The sequence below is a fragment of the Atractosteus spatula genome, chromosome 1 (genome assembly GCF_055471065.1).
Source record: "Atractosteus spatula isolate fAtrSpa1 chromosome 1, fAtrSpa1.hap1, whole genome shotgun sequence".
NCBI classification, from domain to species: Eukaryota; Metazoa; Chordata; class Actinopteri; order Semionotiformes; family Lepisosteidae; genus Atractosteus; species Atractosteus spatula.
Window position 1 is genome coordinate 1,157,537 of NC_142706.1, and position 17,221 is coordinate 1,174,757.

Consider the following 17,221-nt stretch of genomic DNA (forward strand, 5'->3'; position numbering starts at 1 on the left):
AGATGTTAAAAGCTGAACGGAGCCTCTTTGGATAAGCTCCTTACCGGATCTGCCTGTCCTGAGAGAAAGTGGCCACAGTCCCACTTGGGTTGGTGTTCTGGGGTAGGCTGGAGGCGATCTGGAGCACGTTCGGGGGGCCGGGCTGGGAGATCATCATAGTGTTGTAGAGCGAGGGAGCGAGCGCGCTCTGCGCGTGGCCGGGCAGAGAGGGCTGCTGGCTGTGCGCCGTCCGCAGCGGCTGCTGGGGCTGCTGGAGGATCGCGGAACAAGAAGAGAACAAGGGAACGGGATTAACGGAGGAAACGCCGAGGAAGGCGCGCACACGCCGAGATCGGGCAGGGCGGGGACCCGTCCGCCCATCCGCCCCCCCGGGGCACCAGGGGGCGGGCTCTGTGGGGCTGTCCCGCACACACACACACATCCCGAAATCCCAAGAAGAACGCCGGGGAGGCGAGACTGGGGGAAGCAGGAGCAGAGCTTGCACACGCCTCGGCAGTCCCGCGGGCGGACTCACCGGCGCGAGCGCGGGGTTCTGCTCCCGGAGCGGCGGTGGCGGCGGCTGCAGGGCGTGCTGCGTGCCCATGTGGCCGGCGCCCAGCGCGCCCTGGGCCAGGCCGGCAGGGCCCTGCGGCACGGCGGGAGATCCGGCGGCCAGCTGCACGGAGCCGAAGTTCAGACCGCCGGCAGGCTGCTGCAGGAACATCTTCAAAGATTCAAGACAGAAAAGCAGAAGAGGGTTTTTATCCAAAGCTTCCCGCACAGCTACATCACAGCAAAGGAGCTCCTGGGATCCGGAGCAGAATACACCTGAAGTACCTTCCTGATTAGTTTCAAGTTGGTTAAGTTCTTATTCTGTGTAAATCTTTTAGTATTCAAGCTTATTTTCTGTTGGGGAGCATCAGATGTTTTTGATTGGATGGAAGATTCCGAAAGTCTCGATACCCCAAGGAAAACCAAAGCAAACTTAGCTCAAAGGCTGACAAAATAATGCTTCTGCTGAGCCACTGTATTTCAGCATCTTTTCATTAAAAAAAATCAAATGTATGTCTTTAATAAGGAGGATGATTATGTCGGCTAACGAGATGACTGTTATGGATGCTAATTTTGCTCAGATCAAATACTATAAGGTACTTTAACGAGATTCCTGCAATTCGTACGTTCAAGAACTGTTCTTTCACAAGCCACCGAGAGGAAGGCGGGAGCTGCTCACACCACCAGGGCTCTCCCTTAAAGAGCACGGGAAAACACTCCACTCGAAGGGTCGCGTATGTACCTGCGATCTGCCCCGAGCGGGCCTTAACCCCACCCAACACACAGCCTGGGCTCGGAAAGCCCTCTTCTCATCCGGCAGGTCCTGCTCGGCACAGCGACACACCTGCCCTCCTTGCCCTGGCAGACCCAGCAATGACAGCCACTCCCCCTGGGTACCAGGTGGTCCAGGTTGGAGCAGGGGCTCTCGGGCTGACTCGTGCCCACCCTCGGGCAGCGGCTCGAGGCACAGGGGGCCGAGCCTCAGGCGACCGCGGGAGACCCCGGCGGAGCCTGCTGTGCTCTCTGAGAGCAGCGGTGACCGGCCATCGCCAGGCCAAACACACTGGCTGGGCCAAGCAAGAAAACGAGCCGAGCTTAGCCACTGTGTGCTAGTGTACGCTGCGGATAACACAGGGCTCTCAAACGACCAGGAAAGACAGAGAGAGACGGGCAGAGAGAGAGTGAGTAAACACAGTGTAAGAGGGGAAACATGAAGGAAAATTAAACCCTCCTGAATGAGCAAATTACCGATTGTTCTCATGTCTTTCAGGGAATACTTTCCTCCAGTAAGTACCATATTACAAGCAGAATGTGATCACAGCTCAAGGAACACAGTCAGAAAGTTTCCTTGCTAATGCATTTAAAAAAATCAATAAGCATCGCGAAACCCTCCTGTTCGGTTCCCCCAGCTGCGCGAGCCGTGCACCCCCACTCCCGCGCCACACGCAGAGCAGTTACCTGCAGCCCCTGGCCCTGCACCATCTGCAGCTGCTCCTGAATCTTGCGCAGCTCCTCTTGCTGCCGCTGGATGTTGGCCTCGATCATCCTCGTCCTCTGCTCCAGCTGGTCCTTCAGGTGCTGCATGGCGCCCAGCTGGGCCGAGAACTGCAACATGGGCTAAGCCAAAGTTAACGCAGGGTCACGCGGGACAGCAGAGCCAGCTGTGAACGTCAGTATTAAAATCGGCGGACCGCGGCACAGAAAGAGAGAAATACAAACGAATGGACCCAACGATAACAGAGCTCATGTCGACGACATGCTGGCAGTCACTGTCATTTTCTTTCTCATGAATGGCAATAGCCCCGAGGGGGCAATTCCGTCCTGCCACAGTTGACTGCAGAGCTGCGCCGGGGCAGTAGGTCCTCACCTGCGACATGCTGGGCTGGATCTGCAGGCCCGCGGGCTGTGGAGCGATCACGGACGGGCCCAGAGTCTGGCCAGTGTTCTGGGAACTCATCGACTGCTGGAAAATTCAAATAGGGGAAAAAAGAAAACGGAACTGAAAAACAACTCCCGCTCAGCGTCAAAGGGAAATACTGTCTCGTTACTTACAGGAAGCAGCAAACAAAGTGTTAACATTCTGCAGTTTTATCATCTGCCTGTAAGACCACAACCCTAATGTGACTTACAATTTGTCCATCGTGTAATTATATATTACTGAACATTCAATAACTTGGAAAAATTATTTTCTCAACAGTAAGGGCTAGCATTGGCTGAAGTCAACAGTTTTCCTTCTTCTTTTTTATATGCACACAGTTTGTACTTGACAGGCGTTTTCTTAACGTATGTAAAGAGCTTCAGATAATTTTTTCACAAAACGAACACTTCTGTGTTTCCGAAGACTGTGCTACACACTCCGAAACACGGTTTGCTTCTGCCAGCAGCAGTTTTCCTGTATTGGCTGCTGATGGACAGCAGCTGCCGTGTCCACAGGTCTTTTAAATCACACAAGACCTTCATGTGAGCCAGTGATCATGTTTAGCGCCTCAGAGCAAGGGACAGCTTGCAAAGAGAGGAGACCGGCTGGCCCATCTTGCTCATTGGGAAGCTCAGTGCTGGTAGCGGGTCTCAAGTGTTGGTCAGTCAGCTCTTGAAGGAGCCCAGAGCTTGGGCTTCAACCACCTGTTTAGGAACACCCACTCCAGACCCCCACCACTCTGCGTGGGAAGACGCGTTCCCTACTGCCCGCTCGAGACTCCCTTTCAGTGTCAAACTGTGACCCCACCTGCCCTCCCTCCAACAGGCACTCTGTTGGGAGACTGTGTGTCAAGCGCCTGCCCTCCCCGCGACAGGATGGAGGGGACAGAGTGGTGGACGGGTACACACCTGACTGCTTACGGACGATCGTCTCTGTGAGGTCATCTCTACAGTCGAGGGCAGGGGCTGCCGCGGGGGGGGGCTGGTCTCTGTCTGTAACTTGGTGGGAGTTGCTGAGGAAAAGAGGAACGCAGCTGAACACAGTGAAGTTTATAATAATAATAATAATAATAGTGACTTTGAAGGGGCTTCTCAAAGCTCTTCACACTAAGGAAAAAAGGACACAATGAGAGGAGACAGCAGGACTGAACAATTAGACTGAGGGATGTAGTGGGAATGCAGAGGCGCAGATACAGAACCAGTTAAATAAAAGCCCTTCTAAAGAAGGTTCTGAGTCTGGACTGGAATGTGCTCAGGGCAGGTGACTCCCAATATCCTTGGGGACAGGAGCCCAGAGTTTCTGGGGCGCAGCCGGAGAAGGAGTCACCCACAGAGTGTAGATGGGCTTGGGGGACAGACAGGAGACCAGAATTAGATGAATGAAGGATGTCATATATACATATTCATTGTTTTATTCCTCCTCTAGCCAGTGAAAGCATGGATACACCAAAACGCCTAAAATGAGGCGCACCTAAAACGAAGGTTAATGCAGAAGTCGGAGAGCAATCTGTGCTCATATCTGTATAATCCCTGAATGATCAGATAATTCAAACGAGCTCAGGGACCAATGCGTATCCCAAGCCCGCACAGACGAAGCGCCCGACAGGGCAGGGACCCCACCGTGCGCCGCACAGACCGCCGGACAGTCAGGACTACTGCGTTTCACCGCCTCAGTGTCTGGACGCCACAATCGCCTTTTACTAGTGTGAAGAGGACTGTATAGCAAACTCTCAGGACCTCTTCTGAACTGGACAATTCAAACTAAGACTCCGGCGCACAGAGGCCAAGACTGGGCAGTGAGAAGCTGGAGCGTCAGGCGACTTCTGACCCTGCATTCCGGCTCGCTCCTGGGAACGGTACACAAGCTCGGGCTCCCAGGACACTTACAGGTGGGGTCGGACACAGCGGTGTGGGAAGAGGACTTCCTGGAGCTCCGCGACGAGGCCGAGGGAGTCCTGCTGCGGTCAAACCTCTCCAGGGCCTCTTTCAGACTGACCGTGTTCAGCTGGGAGTCGGACCCAGAGTCCTGGCTCTGCGCAAGGACAGACAGCTTGGGTTAGAGGAAACGAAAGAAACAACATGTTTTTGTTTTAAAAACCCAGCTTATGCTGGGTGCTTGCCAGCAGGCTGTAAAGGTTCACAGTGTTAAACGCATGCCTATTAACAGGCGGGTGTTTATTTCAAGCCCAGCACACTGACGTTTCTCATAGTGTATCTCAGGGTAAACAGCCAGCAAGCAGAGAGCTACAGATCAGGGGAGCTACATTTATCACGCAGGTTTCCCATCGGCAGACTACGGATCTAATGGATCTAATGTATGGTGTTACATGTCTCAGCGAGACTTTCAGAAGAACACCTACAGCGTACACTGTACTATGTGTAGTGAACATAATCATGAGTCTGTGATACATATGTCATCCGTGATGAAAACAAGCTCCAGTCCCGTTTTATTCCTGGGACGCCGTATCCATCCCTCCCTCTCGGAAGGAGGCGTCGCCGCAAAGCAGCTGACCTTATCGGCAGCGATCTCCGGAGCGCACTCTTCGATTCCCAGCTCCCTCCGCTGCTCGGCCCTCACCTCGGCGTAGCTGCACGACACCAAGACAGACAGCGTTTGCGGCACCATCCTGTGGGACCCGTCTCCCCTCCGGGCTTGCACCGCGCACGAGGCACGGCAGGTACCGCGTTTCCCGAAGCGCGACACAAACACGAGCAACTACTACACGGTAAATCTATAAAGAAAATGAAATATTAAAACTCTAGCTTGGGTATCAGGCAGTGCAGCTGTCTAGGGAACAGTGCTGTCTTCTGTATACAAATGCAACACGGTCCTTAACCTTCACCGTGTGTAGTTTTACATGACAACACGAAGAAGGCTCTTTCTTGGGGCACAAGGAGCCCCCTGTCTGTGCAGAGCCTGGTCTTTACCTCACGACAGTGTGTGTACAGACAATGAACTCAGGCCTGGAGTTCCACTGGTGGTAGGTAATGTAGTAGTGCGTCTGGAGCCAAATCCACTGCTGCCCTTTGGTGAGGAACCTGTAGTAGCAGGATTTTCCCTTCCCATACTGCATCACTAGAAGACAGAACGTACGCGAGTTGAGCTTGACATCAGCACCGGTCTCCTCTCATCCAGACCTACAAATGCTTCCACATGAATGCGCCTGACACAGACTTCACCTAGCTTCGGGGGAAAAAGAAAAAAAAAACACGCTCTATTTAACACCCGTACACCTTTGAGCAAAAATGACAGAGCCGCCCGCTAACCGATGTTAATTATTCACGTGTAAAAATATAACACGCGATATGACAAACACAAATGAATGTGATTAAAAATTGATTAAGACCTTGTCAGTCAGATTTTCCAGCAACTCTTGGCTCTGCTTCAGTCCACAAGGTCACAAATAAAACAACGCTTCAGGTGAGCCAAGCCTGAGTGAAGCTCTTCATGAGCCTAACTCTGGACTGCTGGGATTCCTGGTTGACGTCATCTGACCTCACATGGCCTGAAGGCAGTGTGGAGGACTTACTGTAAATTATAACCCAATGATTGCAGGTGGTGAGGGTGGGCACCAACATATCCTCTACCCTGACTTTAAACATTGGAGCTCCCTGTAAGCTGTGCGCTTACCGCTCTCCTCTACTCCTTATTTACCCATGATTGTGTCGCCAGGCATAACTCAAACTCCATCATTAAGTTTGCGGACGATACATCGTCATCGGCCTGATCACAGATGGTGAAGAGTCTGCGTACAGGGAGGAGGTTGAAACCCTGGCAGCATGGTGCCAGGAGAACAACCTCTCTCTGAACATCAGTAAGACTAAGGAGATGATCGTGGATTATAGGAAACACCAGGGAGGAGATCACACACCTATTTACATCAATGGGACTGTAGTGGAGAGGGTCAGCAGTTTTATGTTCCTGGGTGTTAACATCTCAGAGGACTTAACCTGGACCCAGCACACCAACATCGTGGTCAAACCAGCACGGCAGCGCCTATTCTTTCTCCGCAGGCTAAAGAAGTTCAGCATGCCATCACATATCCAGGCCAGCTCCTACAGGTGCACTGTTCAGAGTATCCTGACTGGTTGCATCTCTGCCTGGTGTGGGAGCTGCTCCGCCCAGGATCGCAAAGTACTGCAGAGGGTGGTGAAGTCAGCACAGCTCATTACCGGCTGTGAGCTACCAAACATCCAGGATATCTACTCAGCTAGATGTCTAAGGAAGGCCAGGTCCATTCTCAAGGACCCCAGTCATCCCAGTCACAAACTGTTTTCTCTCCTACCGTTCGGTAAACAGTACCGAAGCATTTGGTCATAGTCCAGCAGATAACGGAACAGCTTCTACCTCCAGGCAGTAAGACTGCTAAACAGCAAACCTGCAGCTCCTTTAGCATATCACCGTAATGGCTACATGGACACACAGTTTTCATTGTATTAGGCATACTGCACTACTTGGACATAATGTATTGCAAAGGAACAAGTAAAATGTTTATCCCATGATGAAAAGAGAAGAAAGAAAACACAACATTTTGACTGTGGAGGCTTCTTTGGGTTGAGAAAGACAGGGCAGACAGCAAAGATTAAATAGCACCAGAGAACAAAAGCTGGGAGAGGGGAGAGGCAGAGAGGCCACTCAGGTGGTGCGAAGTGGAGAGAGGTGAAGAGAGGGGTGAAGTCGAAACCTGCATGTGAATAGAGAAGATCACACGAAAACAAGTCTGTGATTGAGAGAAGGGGGAAGGTGTGAACCAAGTTTCGGGATAATTGTTGTTTCTGACGTGGAAGTTGAGAAACCCCTCTTTGAGAACAGAGACAGAGAGATCAGTGTGATGGCTGTCTGAGGTGAAATGAGAAACTATGGGTTTGGAGAAATCTTTAATCATCACAGCCCTGACATGTTCTCTGAAGCAGTCTCCTAGTCTCCTTCCGGTTTCCCCAATGTAGATAGCCGGGTATTTCCTGCAAGAGATACAGTAAATGAGGTTTCTGGAGGTACAACAGGTCACCTGGGTGATCCGGAATTGTCCTGAGGGGCCTTGAGTGAGTGTGGTGTTAGATGTGTACTTGCAGGTGATACAGCGAGCTCTGTTGCAGGGGAAAGTACCTGGTGTGGATGACTGTTGAGGGTGATCAAGGGAGCTGTGAACAAGAAGGTTACGCAGATTAGGTGGTCGATGATGGGGCAGTCAGAAAAGAGGGCCCCAGTGGAGGGATCAGCCTGTAGGATGGAAAAGTTGTCGTTAATGGTCCTGGGGACAGAAAGTGTGTTAGGGTGGAAGGGAAGCACCAAAGGAATGCGGTTGGTAGGCCGGGGGTTCCTGATCGAATTGATGGTCCGGGGGCTGTTTTTGGCTCGGGTGAGGGCCCTGTCAATAACATGGGTGGGGTATCCTCTGTTGATTAAAAAAGAGAGTGAATTTTGAGTGCTTGGTTCTGCAATAATGTATTGCATACACCCTGGGCACATTGCAGCTCTGTCTATATTGAGTTCTGTCTGTGTTTATCTTATTCAATTTCTATTGCTCTATTATTATGCAACCTTATTTTGTAACTTTAATTTGGTGATTTTAACCCCCCCGGTGAGCTTGTAGAAAAGACATTTAATTGACAGCAATTTCTGCTGCACTCTGTATTGTTGTGCATTTGATAAATAAACTTTGATTCACTGATTGCTTTTACGGGCCAAATGAAAGCATGACCTCCTTTTGTCTAATGAAGACAATAGGAGAAATGTTTTAATGAAATTACAGCTGCTTGCACTGCAATTTTACGTGGTGTGCCATTTCGGTAGGCCAGCTGATACTTACTGCATAAACTAGCAGCGCCTTAGCGAAGATGTCACCTCACTCAGAGACACTAAAGCTCAAAATCTCAGGACACAAAATTGATCCTCAAAACAAAGGAGAGCCTGGAAAAATCCAGGCTGGCTACACAGCGTCCAAAAACAGGCTGAAAATGTTTCAGAATGTTTAAAAAAACATTAAACACGCCACAAATATCTGACTGTTATAAGGGGCAGACCTCGTTCTAAAGCCTGTTACCTTCAAATGGAAAAGCGTTTAAAATATTTATGTGATGCCATGTTCCTCTGCAGGCAGCACGCAACCTCATCTACTTACAGTGCTCGTGGCACTTTGCCAGAGTTTCCAGGTCGTCCACGTGGTAGTAATCATAGCCAGATGTGCCAAGAACCTCAAACGGCAAGTAGCCGATTATTGGAGGAGCCCTGCATCCACAAAACAGAGAGAAAAAGCGTAAAACAGATACACCCCCCATCTAAGAGGTATTTCGTCACAAAGGAATTTTGAGAGAAGCCACATCCCACTACTCCTGGGGCTGTTTTGCATCCGCGACAGTTGCTGCAGCTCAGCACAAGGCACGCTTTCAAAACAACCACGTCCAAAATCCTTCACGCTCACAACAAAGGCAGCAAGCGGCTGCAGAGCTCGAAGGAGCAGGTGGGCAAGATGTTCAATGAGTGGCAGGCGTGCTCACTGAGTGACTCCCTCCCTGTGACACCGAGTTTCATGGATACACACAGTCAAACGCATGTTTGAAAAACTATCTGAAGGAAAAAAAACAACAAAAAAACCACTGGCCTGTGATCCAAGAAGAGAAACTTCCACTCCAAGCTGTGCCTTGAGGTGAATTCTTCATTAGGCTCTTCCACAGTGCACATTTCCTATTTAAAATGTGACAAAAAGAAACGTTCTGCAGTCTTGGAAATATACACAGCTGAGTGATAATGGGGTGACTGCTGATGAATAAATTCTGCCCTTGAAGAAACTCCTCTAGGACACTTCTGAGAGGGTCTTTCACTTGCTCATTCATAATTAAACGTTTTATATACATTGTCAATGTTTCCGAAGGACCGAGGGAGCCTGCTATCAACGTTAATTCCTTAATCACACATAACAACGGATTTACAGACGTATCACAGATCGCACAATACTTTCATAAACTAAAATCCCTTGAGGTTTTAATGTCCTGACAAATTACTTACCTTGATAAACTGAGGTTTAGCCAACCTCACAGTTGCTATAAAGCAGACTCTGTCTTCATACGCAGGCCGTAGTGACCTCTGTATGACTCCCTCAAAGCCATTTCTTGTGGAAGTAGGCACTAGAAAAGGAAACAGCAGAATGTCGAACACTGCAGAGAACGCCAGGCTGCCACAGACACACTCTGAACACCTCCCGACTCCTGGATTCACTAAAATCTCAAACAGAATATTAAAGCCCTACAATCAGCACAGTGTCTTGAATAGAAGTTTTAAACATCTAAAAAAACCTTTTAACTTCAATCAGATGGCTATATTCACTGGGAAAAAAATAATAATGCACCAAATTTTTCACACTCGTGCTTGTCGGAGATATTTCAAAATTGAATTATGCTTTTAAAAAGCACATCATTTCACATTCCACAAGAATGAAAGCAAAGAAAGAAATTATACACCACATGGACAGGTTAGGTTAAAAACATAACCTTAGTTCTCTGTCTAATATTTATAATATGCTCATAAAACACAGACATAATGCTATATCAACAGTGAGAAACAGAATAACAACGTGCTGTACACTGGTTCATGGGTGTTTGTAGCTGAATCAGTGCCTTGCATATTTAAACACCACAAACCACTCGTCCACGGGAGAAACAATAACTACAGTCCAGTGTATCTGTTTTTATTGCCAGAAAGCTTAGAAGGGTCAGGTCTGGTCTCAGTCTTAGAAGCAAGACCCACATGCAGGTGTGAGGCGTGTGGAAGAAATTCACTGCTGAGAATCAAGGAGGAGGTTAAAAACTTTGCTTTGCAGTGTGGAATGAACCTCCATATTTTCTTTTGTAACTCACACCATGACCTCTTTATGCGTCTAACTGAGCTTTTGAACAATAACCAGAATATTATACTGGTACTGGTTAGACTTAGGATGCTACAGATAGGCATATTATTGTAAGGTTTCTGTACCTGCTTGCTCCAGGAGGTTTAGCAGTCAGGTGTGTGCCGTACTACAGACTACCTGAGGTGAAGGTTGTACAGAGCCTTGTTAATTGCTAAACGATGGAGACTTTAAGTAGGGTGTGTGCTGCTTTGTGCTGTACCCTTACATGGGACTGTTATTAGATAGCGGAGCACTTCTGGTAACAGGCTGCTCCAGCTGCGGTGTTCAAGGGAACGTTTCCACAGGTCCTTCCTCCCGGCGGCTGTCAGGGTGTATAACGCTGCCCTAGGCTAGGACTGCTCGCCCTTCATCTGCTCATCTATGGACAGCATGTTGCACTTTTTGGACACTGCATTACTATACTGTTTATACTGTGGTATTTTCAGTCTGTATATACCTATGCGCATTTTACATGTATTTTATTGTTTTACAGTGACTATTAGCATATTTTGTACACACCTATTTTTTCCTAACTCTATTTATTTTACTTTTGTATTTTATATACTTTTTAATTACTCTTATGTGTAGTTATTTTAATTTTTGTCTGTCTTGCTTGTCTTGGGCTGGGCTGCTGTAACGCCTCAGTTTCCCTTCAGGATCAATATCTTATCTCTCTCTTATCTTAAACTCCAGGAACACGGAAAGGGAGGTGTTGTACTTAAACATGAGGTGTTTCGTGCAATTGGCCAGTGCTCTTCACAGAAAATGACCTGACTTTTAAACTGTCATGTTCTTCGCGCTGATGTAAATGCACATTAACTTGGCCATCTTTGATAATATCATCTAAGCTTACTCTTTTACTAACTACCGTAACAGTCACATGCCTAATTACAGTTTACAGTTAATTAAGTTAATTACAGTTTTAGTACCATAGCAGCATTCTGTTCATTTACTGTTTTTCACTGTTAACAAATTAATTTAATAGTGATGTTTAACTGCATTTTTATAGTACATTTCATTTCTCAGTTGTGGCCAAGAAAGAACATGCAGACAAAGAGTTCACACAAGGCAGAACACGAACAGATTTTGCACTTACCATTATTCAAAGACTTGAAATTTCCTATAAATTTAACATATTCATACACAGGGGGTTCCTTGGGGTCTATTGTTCCTCGTAGCATATGGCAACAGAATTCTAACTGGTTTTTTGCTGAAAATAAAAAACGGAAAAGGATTAGACCATGTGAGCACATGTGTAAGAAAGTCTTCAACCCTGGCACATACATTAGACATACTCAGTAAGCTGTGTAATCTAACTATAATGGAGAGTGAATCATAAAGAACTACAATCTGTACTATATGTGCAACAGGCTCAATGCAAAGAACAGCACAGTGATGCGCGTGATCGTGACCTTTTGATCTTTGGAAATCACTCACCCTTTAAATACTCTGGTGTCAGTGTCTCCCCTTCCAGAATCTGGCTAGAAAGTACTTTATACACCTCGGAATGCTCCCCCAATGGGAGGAAATTTAACAGATTCTGATCCAGAAGATCGGACTGAAAAAAAAACCCACAAAAGGCTGAATGTGAATGTTTGAACGTTTCGGTCTCAGACTGTAAAAGCAATTCATATCACCAGCCCCAGACAATGTACACACCCAGCACATAACTTTAAAGTAACACACAGAAGGGGCCAAAAAAATCATATTGTGAATCCCAGTTTCTCCATTGCAAGACCATTGCTTGACTAATTATTTCTTTCTATAATCCAGTTAAAAAAAAAGGAGTTCAAGGAAGCAGAGAAGAGACAATCACATAAGGAACTATATTTTTTGACAAAACCCGATACCACAACCTGACTCCAACTCAGAATGCCATACATGCCCTAATTTACCTAATATGGTGTTAGGTAAAAACTGAGATTGTATAGCATGATGTTTTAATTCAATCTACTGTTGAATTAATTCTGATCTGCAAATTAGGACAAAAACATTATCGCATAACCATTTCCTAGGCATAAGGAATTTGAATGGAAGCCCTAGTTTTGAGATACTTACAGGTAAATGTTCAAGTAAGGAAGTAACACTCTCTGAAACATATATTATATTTCCATCTGTCATTATTGCCAGGAAGAAGCCATCTAGCGCCTGCAAAATTAAACACACGGATCCACAAATCAAATTTAGCAGTGGCGGTTTTCAAACAGCGCGAGGGATTTCACGAGTGGGTTTTCGAACAGCAAGATTCATGCTGTGTGTCACATGAGCTGAGGCTGTATCCCTCTCCCGTCTTCTAGCGCAGCTGGAAAAGCCGTCGTGACTATCAGCAGAGGCTCTCTGGGAGAGCCAGCTGCCAGCCCCAGCAGTACGTGTGCGACAAGCTGAGAGCAGGAGAGCCCCATCCAGCCACAGATGCTTAGCAAGAATTAAAAGCAAACAGACAGAAATATCAATAAACACTTGAGCTACAATAATTAGTGATGAGGATGTCATTAGTAGAAATGAATTACAGGGCACTTCCCTGACTCCAACAGGTTTTTGTAATCATCCCCGACAACCAGCTGCAAACTAGACTCTCTTCAAATCCTCCTGACAAGCAGGAAGCACATCAGCGGAGGGGTCTCAGGGTGCCAAGGAGCCCCAGTGCACTCACCTCTAGCATCAGCTGTGTAAACTCTTCATTACTGAGGAACGGGGGCTTCCAGTCTTGTCGGATCTCGCTGGACTCCGACTGTGCAGCAATTTCTAACACACACACAGAAGAAACAATGACCTCACACTGAAAGCGTACACACACACACACACACACAGAGGGTGCAGAGGGGTTGGCCGGGAGAGCCGAGCGAGCAGCCGGGGGTCTGTACCTTTGTGCTTGCGCAGAAAGTCGATGCTCTTCTGCAGGATGGTGGACTTGTCCATCTTCCGGCTGTTCCCGGGCAGCATGGAGCCCAGCTCTTTGATGAGCACATTGAACTGGTCTCTGCGTTTCTTCTCCGACTTGTTCCTGGACACCCTGTGGTCCACACATTGAGAGTGCTCACTTTCGCAGTACCATGACACGGCACACAGCCGAAACAGAGCCACCAGGCTCTTTACAACCGAAATGTGCAAATATCTCTTCCAACTTTCAGAAAGCCTGCGCTGTCTGCAGCCCTCAGCATGACACCAAACAGCTTACTGCAGTCTGTCTCTTTATTAAGGTTTGAGTGAAGTTCCAGTAACAAAGTGTCCTTCAAACAGTGCAGCTGCAGAACCTTACTGGTGCAATGCGCTGAGGCACACGTATGAGATGAGACTCTTATCAGTCCTCGGTACACAATAGAGTGGTCTATGACAAACACAAAGATACACACACTTACACTTCGCCTACACAGCTTGGACAGCTTCACTCGGAGCTGAAAATGTAAATTCCAGAGACAATACAATCTTCTGGAACATTAATACACCATCTTGGACAGAAGGGGCTATTTTTCTGTGGAGTGCAAATCTACCTTTTTGCTTTATCCTTGTCATCCTCTTCCATTAATCCATCAAAAATGCTACTGTCATCCCTGTAAAAAAAACAACATATGAAGCCACAGATCTGTGATATATAAACCAAAATCAAGGATTTCATTTCTATATATAGCCATTTCCAATTAAGAACACTGTTACATACAGAGCTCATCTCCTGACCGACTGGTCTCTCCGAAGGCTGCTGACGCCCCTCGGATACAAGACCATCACGCTGGAGAGCGCTGCGCCGGGGGAAGCGCCCCTATTCTGAACCGGTCAGGGGGGTCCCCCTGTGCTCTCCTTCTCCCCATGTGAGCCGAGGACCCCTCTCTGACTTTCCCTCCCACCTCTGCGAGGACTGCTCCCTATATTGACCATCTCGACACCTTGGCGTATCTGAACGGTCAGCTCTTCAGGCCCGGTCTAGGGGAGAACAGGGCCCGACCGCCAAGCGACCCAGCTGTCCGCCAGCTCGGATGACGGTCACCTCAAGCAGGTGCTATACAGCACGCACAGAGCCAAAACCCACTGGCTTATAATGACTGATGACAACTGAAACACAGAAGTGTTAAACACCCTCTCCAGTGATGCGGTCTCCTCCTTTTTTTAGCTCAAGGGTGGGAACTGTACTACTCCCCTGATAGCGGCTGTCAGACTCAAATCTATTTTTAACCCCTTTTTTAATCCTGTGAATTCTCAGCGCAGTGCATCACCCCCGGGCACAATCAGTGAGTGAAGTCTGCTTCACGAGAGGGTTTCCTGCACACTCGCCAACCCCATGCTGGCAGTGGTACCATAAGAGGCAGGTTAACATCCCCAGTTAGCAATGGAATCAAAGCAACAGGTCTGTGATTAAAATAAAAAAAGACTAAGATACTGGGAGAGTGTGCAAAGCTTCAGGAAACATGCTTCCCCAGCAACAAACCTTCTGACTGGTCAGTGAGGATCCCCCACTCGGGGAGCTAAACAGAACAGCGCCAGGGTTTTAAAAGTTTAACTGCAGAAAATCTGAGGCACATTCCAATCTCTCTCTCCGAGATCACGTTTTCAGCACATCATCTCCACAGTTTCATGACGCACTGCTTTTATCACTGCCAGCTCTTTAAAAGAGACAAAGCCAATTTTCTTCAGTATAAAGGTACTTAAACTCCCCCCAGCACATGACACTTTTAGATATTACAAGGATTAATTTCAGTGTCCATGTACGCCTGCAGTGCTTGGGGAAAAAAACACATCACATTGAACAAATATAATGAAACAAACATAGAGGCTTAGAAACATGTGGGAAAAGAAGGAATGGCAAACACTAATTAAAAGCCTGGCTAAACAGACGAGTCAAGGAGTTGACAGGTCTGGGATGGGCAGGGTGAGCTCCAGAGCATCTGAAAGCATGCGCCCCCAGAAACAACCACAGGCACCACTACACTAGCACACGCTTTGCGATTTCTAGTCTGCAGTTTTGATGTGTGCGGTTGGGTAGATCGTCTGGCAGCATGGACAGGGCACACAGTAACGAGAGCAGCAGGGGCACAGACACCATCTTTTCAACTGGAACGACGGGCCTCCTGTTTGCCCACAACGAAGGAGTCTTGCAGCATTGGAAATGCCAGTCTGGAACAAGAGCCCTCAATCTTCATGGATCACTTCATTGCGCTTCGTGGCCACTCAGCTAAAGCAGTCAAGTGGCTCTTAGCGTTCTCTCGGCCTTAATTTCGCAGTGCAGAAATTCTACCGCATAACAGAAACAGAAATCCTACTACATGGCTCAAAGCAATACTGATACAGAATGTGAGAAAACTACAGAAAGATCCTGGAATCTCAGGAGCTCGTGGTAAGACTAAAGTCATCGCAGAGTCACAAGCCATGATGTCGGAAACCTCTGAGTTAAAGGGGCTAGCTAACTAGCTAACTTAATGCTGAGTGCACATGAATAATTTAGGCTTCAAAACGGTGTTTCCAAGGCTGCTGTCCTACAGTAGGAGCTCAAACAAGCAAAATAAAAAATCCCAGGTGACCTGGCTGTTATCAAAGATGTAAAGGTTCCCAAAAGAAAAACTTTGGCAATTCAACAAGTTCAACCATCCTTGTCGATATCAGTTTCATCTAATGCTTGTCCAAGAACGCGAGGAAATCGATAACAGTGAGCCCACATAACGCACGGCAGCAGTGCATGGCCTGCATATAGGAAAAGCAAAAAAAAAAACTTACATTTTATTCAAAGCACATGAAATTCTTTATCGAGACATTGTACCCAAACAAGAAATACACCTTCGGCAAACAATAAGCATCAGTTTCCCAAGCAATTGTTTTTCAAGGGTGAATCGCATGGCAGGACTGGTTTCATAATTGAGCTCAAATGCTGAGAAACTGGACTGAACTCCACCGCAAATAACAGGTGAAACCCCCTTTGGCTGCCACTCTGACCTGAGGGAGTGCAGCTTTTCCCACAATACTAAACGTCCTGACTGCAGTTAGATGGCCTCTGCGAGTTCAGCGGTTTAATAACGGTATACAGAGACCGCTGGCAAAATCAGTCAGAAATTAGAAAATACCAGAGATGTACTCAGAATTCAGACTCTGCCATATTCTCGTTCTGTGTCCTGCTGCACGCTTCCTGAGCTGTTTGCCCCTAAAGCCGGAGCAGGAAGCTCTGCCACCCTGCCCTCGACACGCGGCCCCCACCTTGGCGAGAGAGCTCACGCGCGATGTTACTGGGCAGGAAAGGAAACCGGCACTAAAAACCCTGGAGCCAAGGCGCTCTAGTGATTCACCCTTCTCTAGCTTCTGATGGCGGGGAAAAGAAAAAAAACGTTTACACTTCAGAATAGGAACCACTTACAGGCATGACGCTGTTAATGAATCAGCTAACTGAGTGTCAGCAGGTCTCTTACACATGAACATGTGCCTTACCGAATTACACGTGCTTCATTCTTACTGAACGTATACGAGTCGGCATGTATACGAGTCGGGTATCACTGATGAAGAGGACGCACCGAACCGCCCTGCATGCAGGAGCTGTCATGATGTGAAAACACTCTTTGCCGACAGGACACTGCTCAGATGTCTGTGAGCCAGGAGCAAAGCTGGGCGTCGTTTCTCGGGTGCAATTAACGACGCGCTTCGCCGCAGCTGATATCGACAAGCACAAGGAGAGAGGTGCAGTGAAGGCGGAAGACAGGAGGGGGAACCTACCGGTCTACGCTGGAGGTCATTTTATAGCTTGTTCAGGGTCGCAGTCGCAGGGAATCACACTTTAATCGTGAGGTAGACATTTGTGACTGCACCTGGGGAGACAAAAACAAGAAGAGCACACACTTGAGGTACCTCCGCGGCCAGCCAGGTCGAGACCGGACACGGGCGGGAAGCACGAAGAGGGGCACTCTAAAGGTGGAGAC

General features: G+C 47.8%; 1 protein-coding gene across 3 annotated transcripts in view; it reads right to left on the reverse strand.

The window, feature by feature from the left end:
* clocka (clock circadian regulator a) overlaps positions 1-17,221 on the reverse strand; it is a 63,244-nt gene that overhangs the window by 8,645 nt on the left and 37,378 nt on the right. The window contains exons 5-22 of one of the 3 annotated variants that reach the window (XM_088918277.1): positions 17,019-17,110; positions 13,823-13,882; positions 13,196-13,344; positions 12,985-13,076; positions 12,390-12,479; positions 11,769-11,889; positions 11,428-11,541; positions 9,455-9,573; positions 9,051-9,133; positions 8,571-8,677; positions 5,377-5,524; positions 4,961-5,036; positions 4,336-4,480; positions 3,358-3,461; positions 2,399-2,494; positions 1,990-2,136; positions 515-703; positions 45-250 (exon numbers count right to left, since the gene is read on the reverse strand). In XM_088918277.1, coding sequence (XP_088774403.1) covers positions 45-250; positions 515-703; positions 1,990-2,136; positions 2,399-2,494; positions 3,358-3,461; positions 4,336-4,480; positions 4,961-5,036; positions 5,377-5,524; positions 8,571-8,677; positions 9,051-9,133; positions 9,455-9,573; positions 11,428-11,541; positions 11,769-11,889; positions 12,390-12,479; positions 12,985-13,076; positions 13,196-13,344; positions 13,823-13,882; positions 17,019-17,038 — 2,066 coding nt within the window. In that variant the 5' untranslated portion in view covers positions 17,039-17,110. Of the gene's footprint in view, positions 1-44; positions 251-514; positions 704-1,989; positions 2,149-2,398; positions 2,495-3,357; positions 3,462-4,335; positions 4,481-4,960; positions 5,037-5,376; positions 5,525-8,570; positions 8,678-9,050; positions 9,134-9,454; positions 9,574-11,427; positions 11,542-11,768; positions 11,890-12,389; positions 12,480-12,984; positions 13,077-13,195; positions 13,345-13,822; positions 13,883-17,018; positions 17,111-17,221 lie in introns of all 3 variants that reach the window. The other 2 variants (XM_088918185.1, XM_088918125.1) reach the window with 2 other exon arrangements.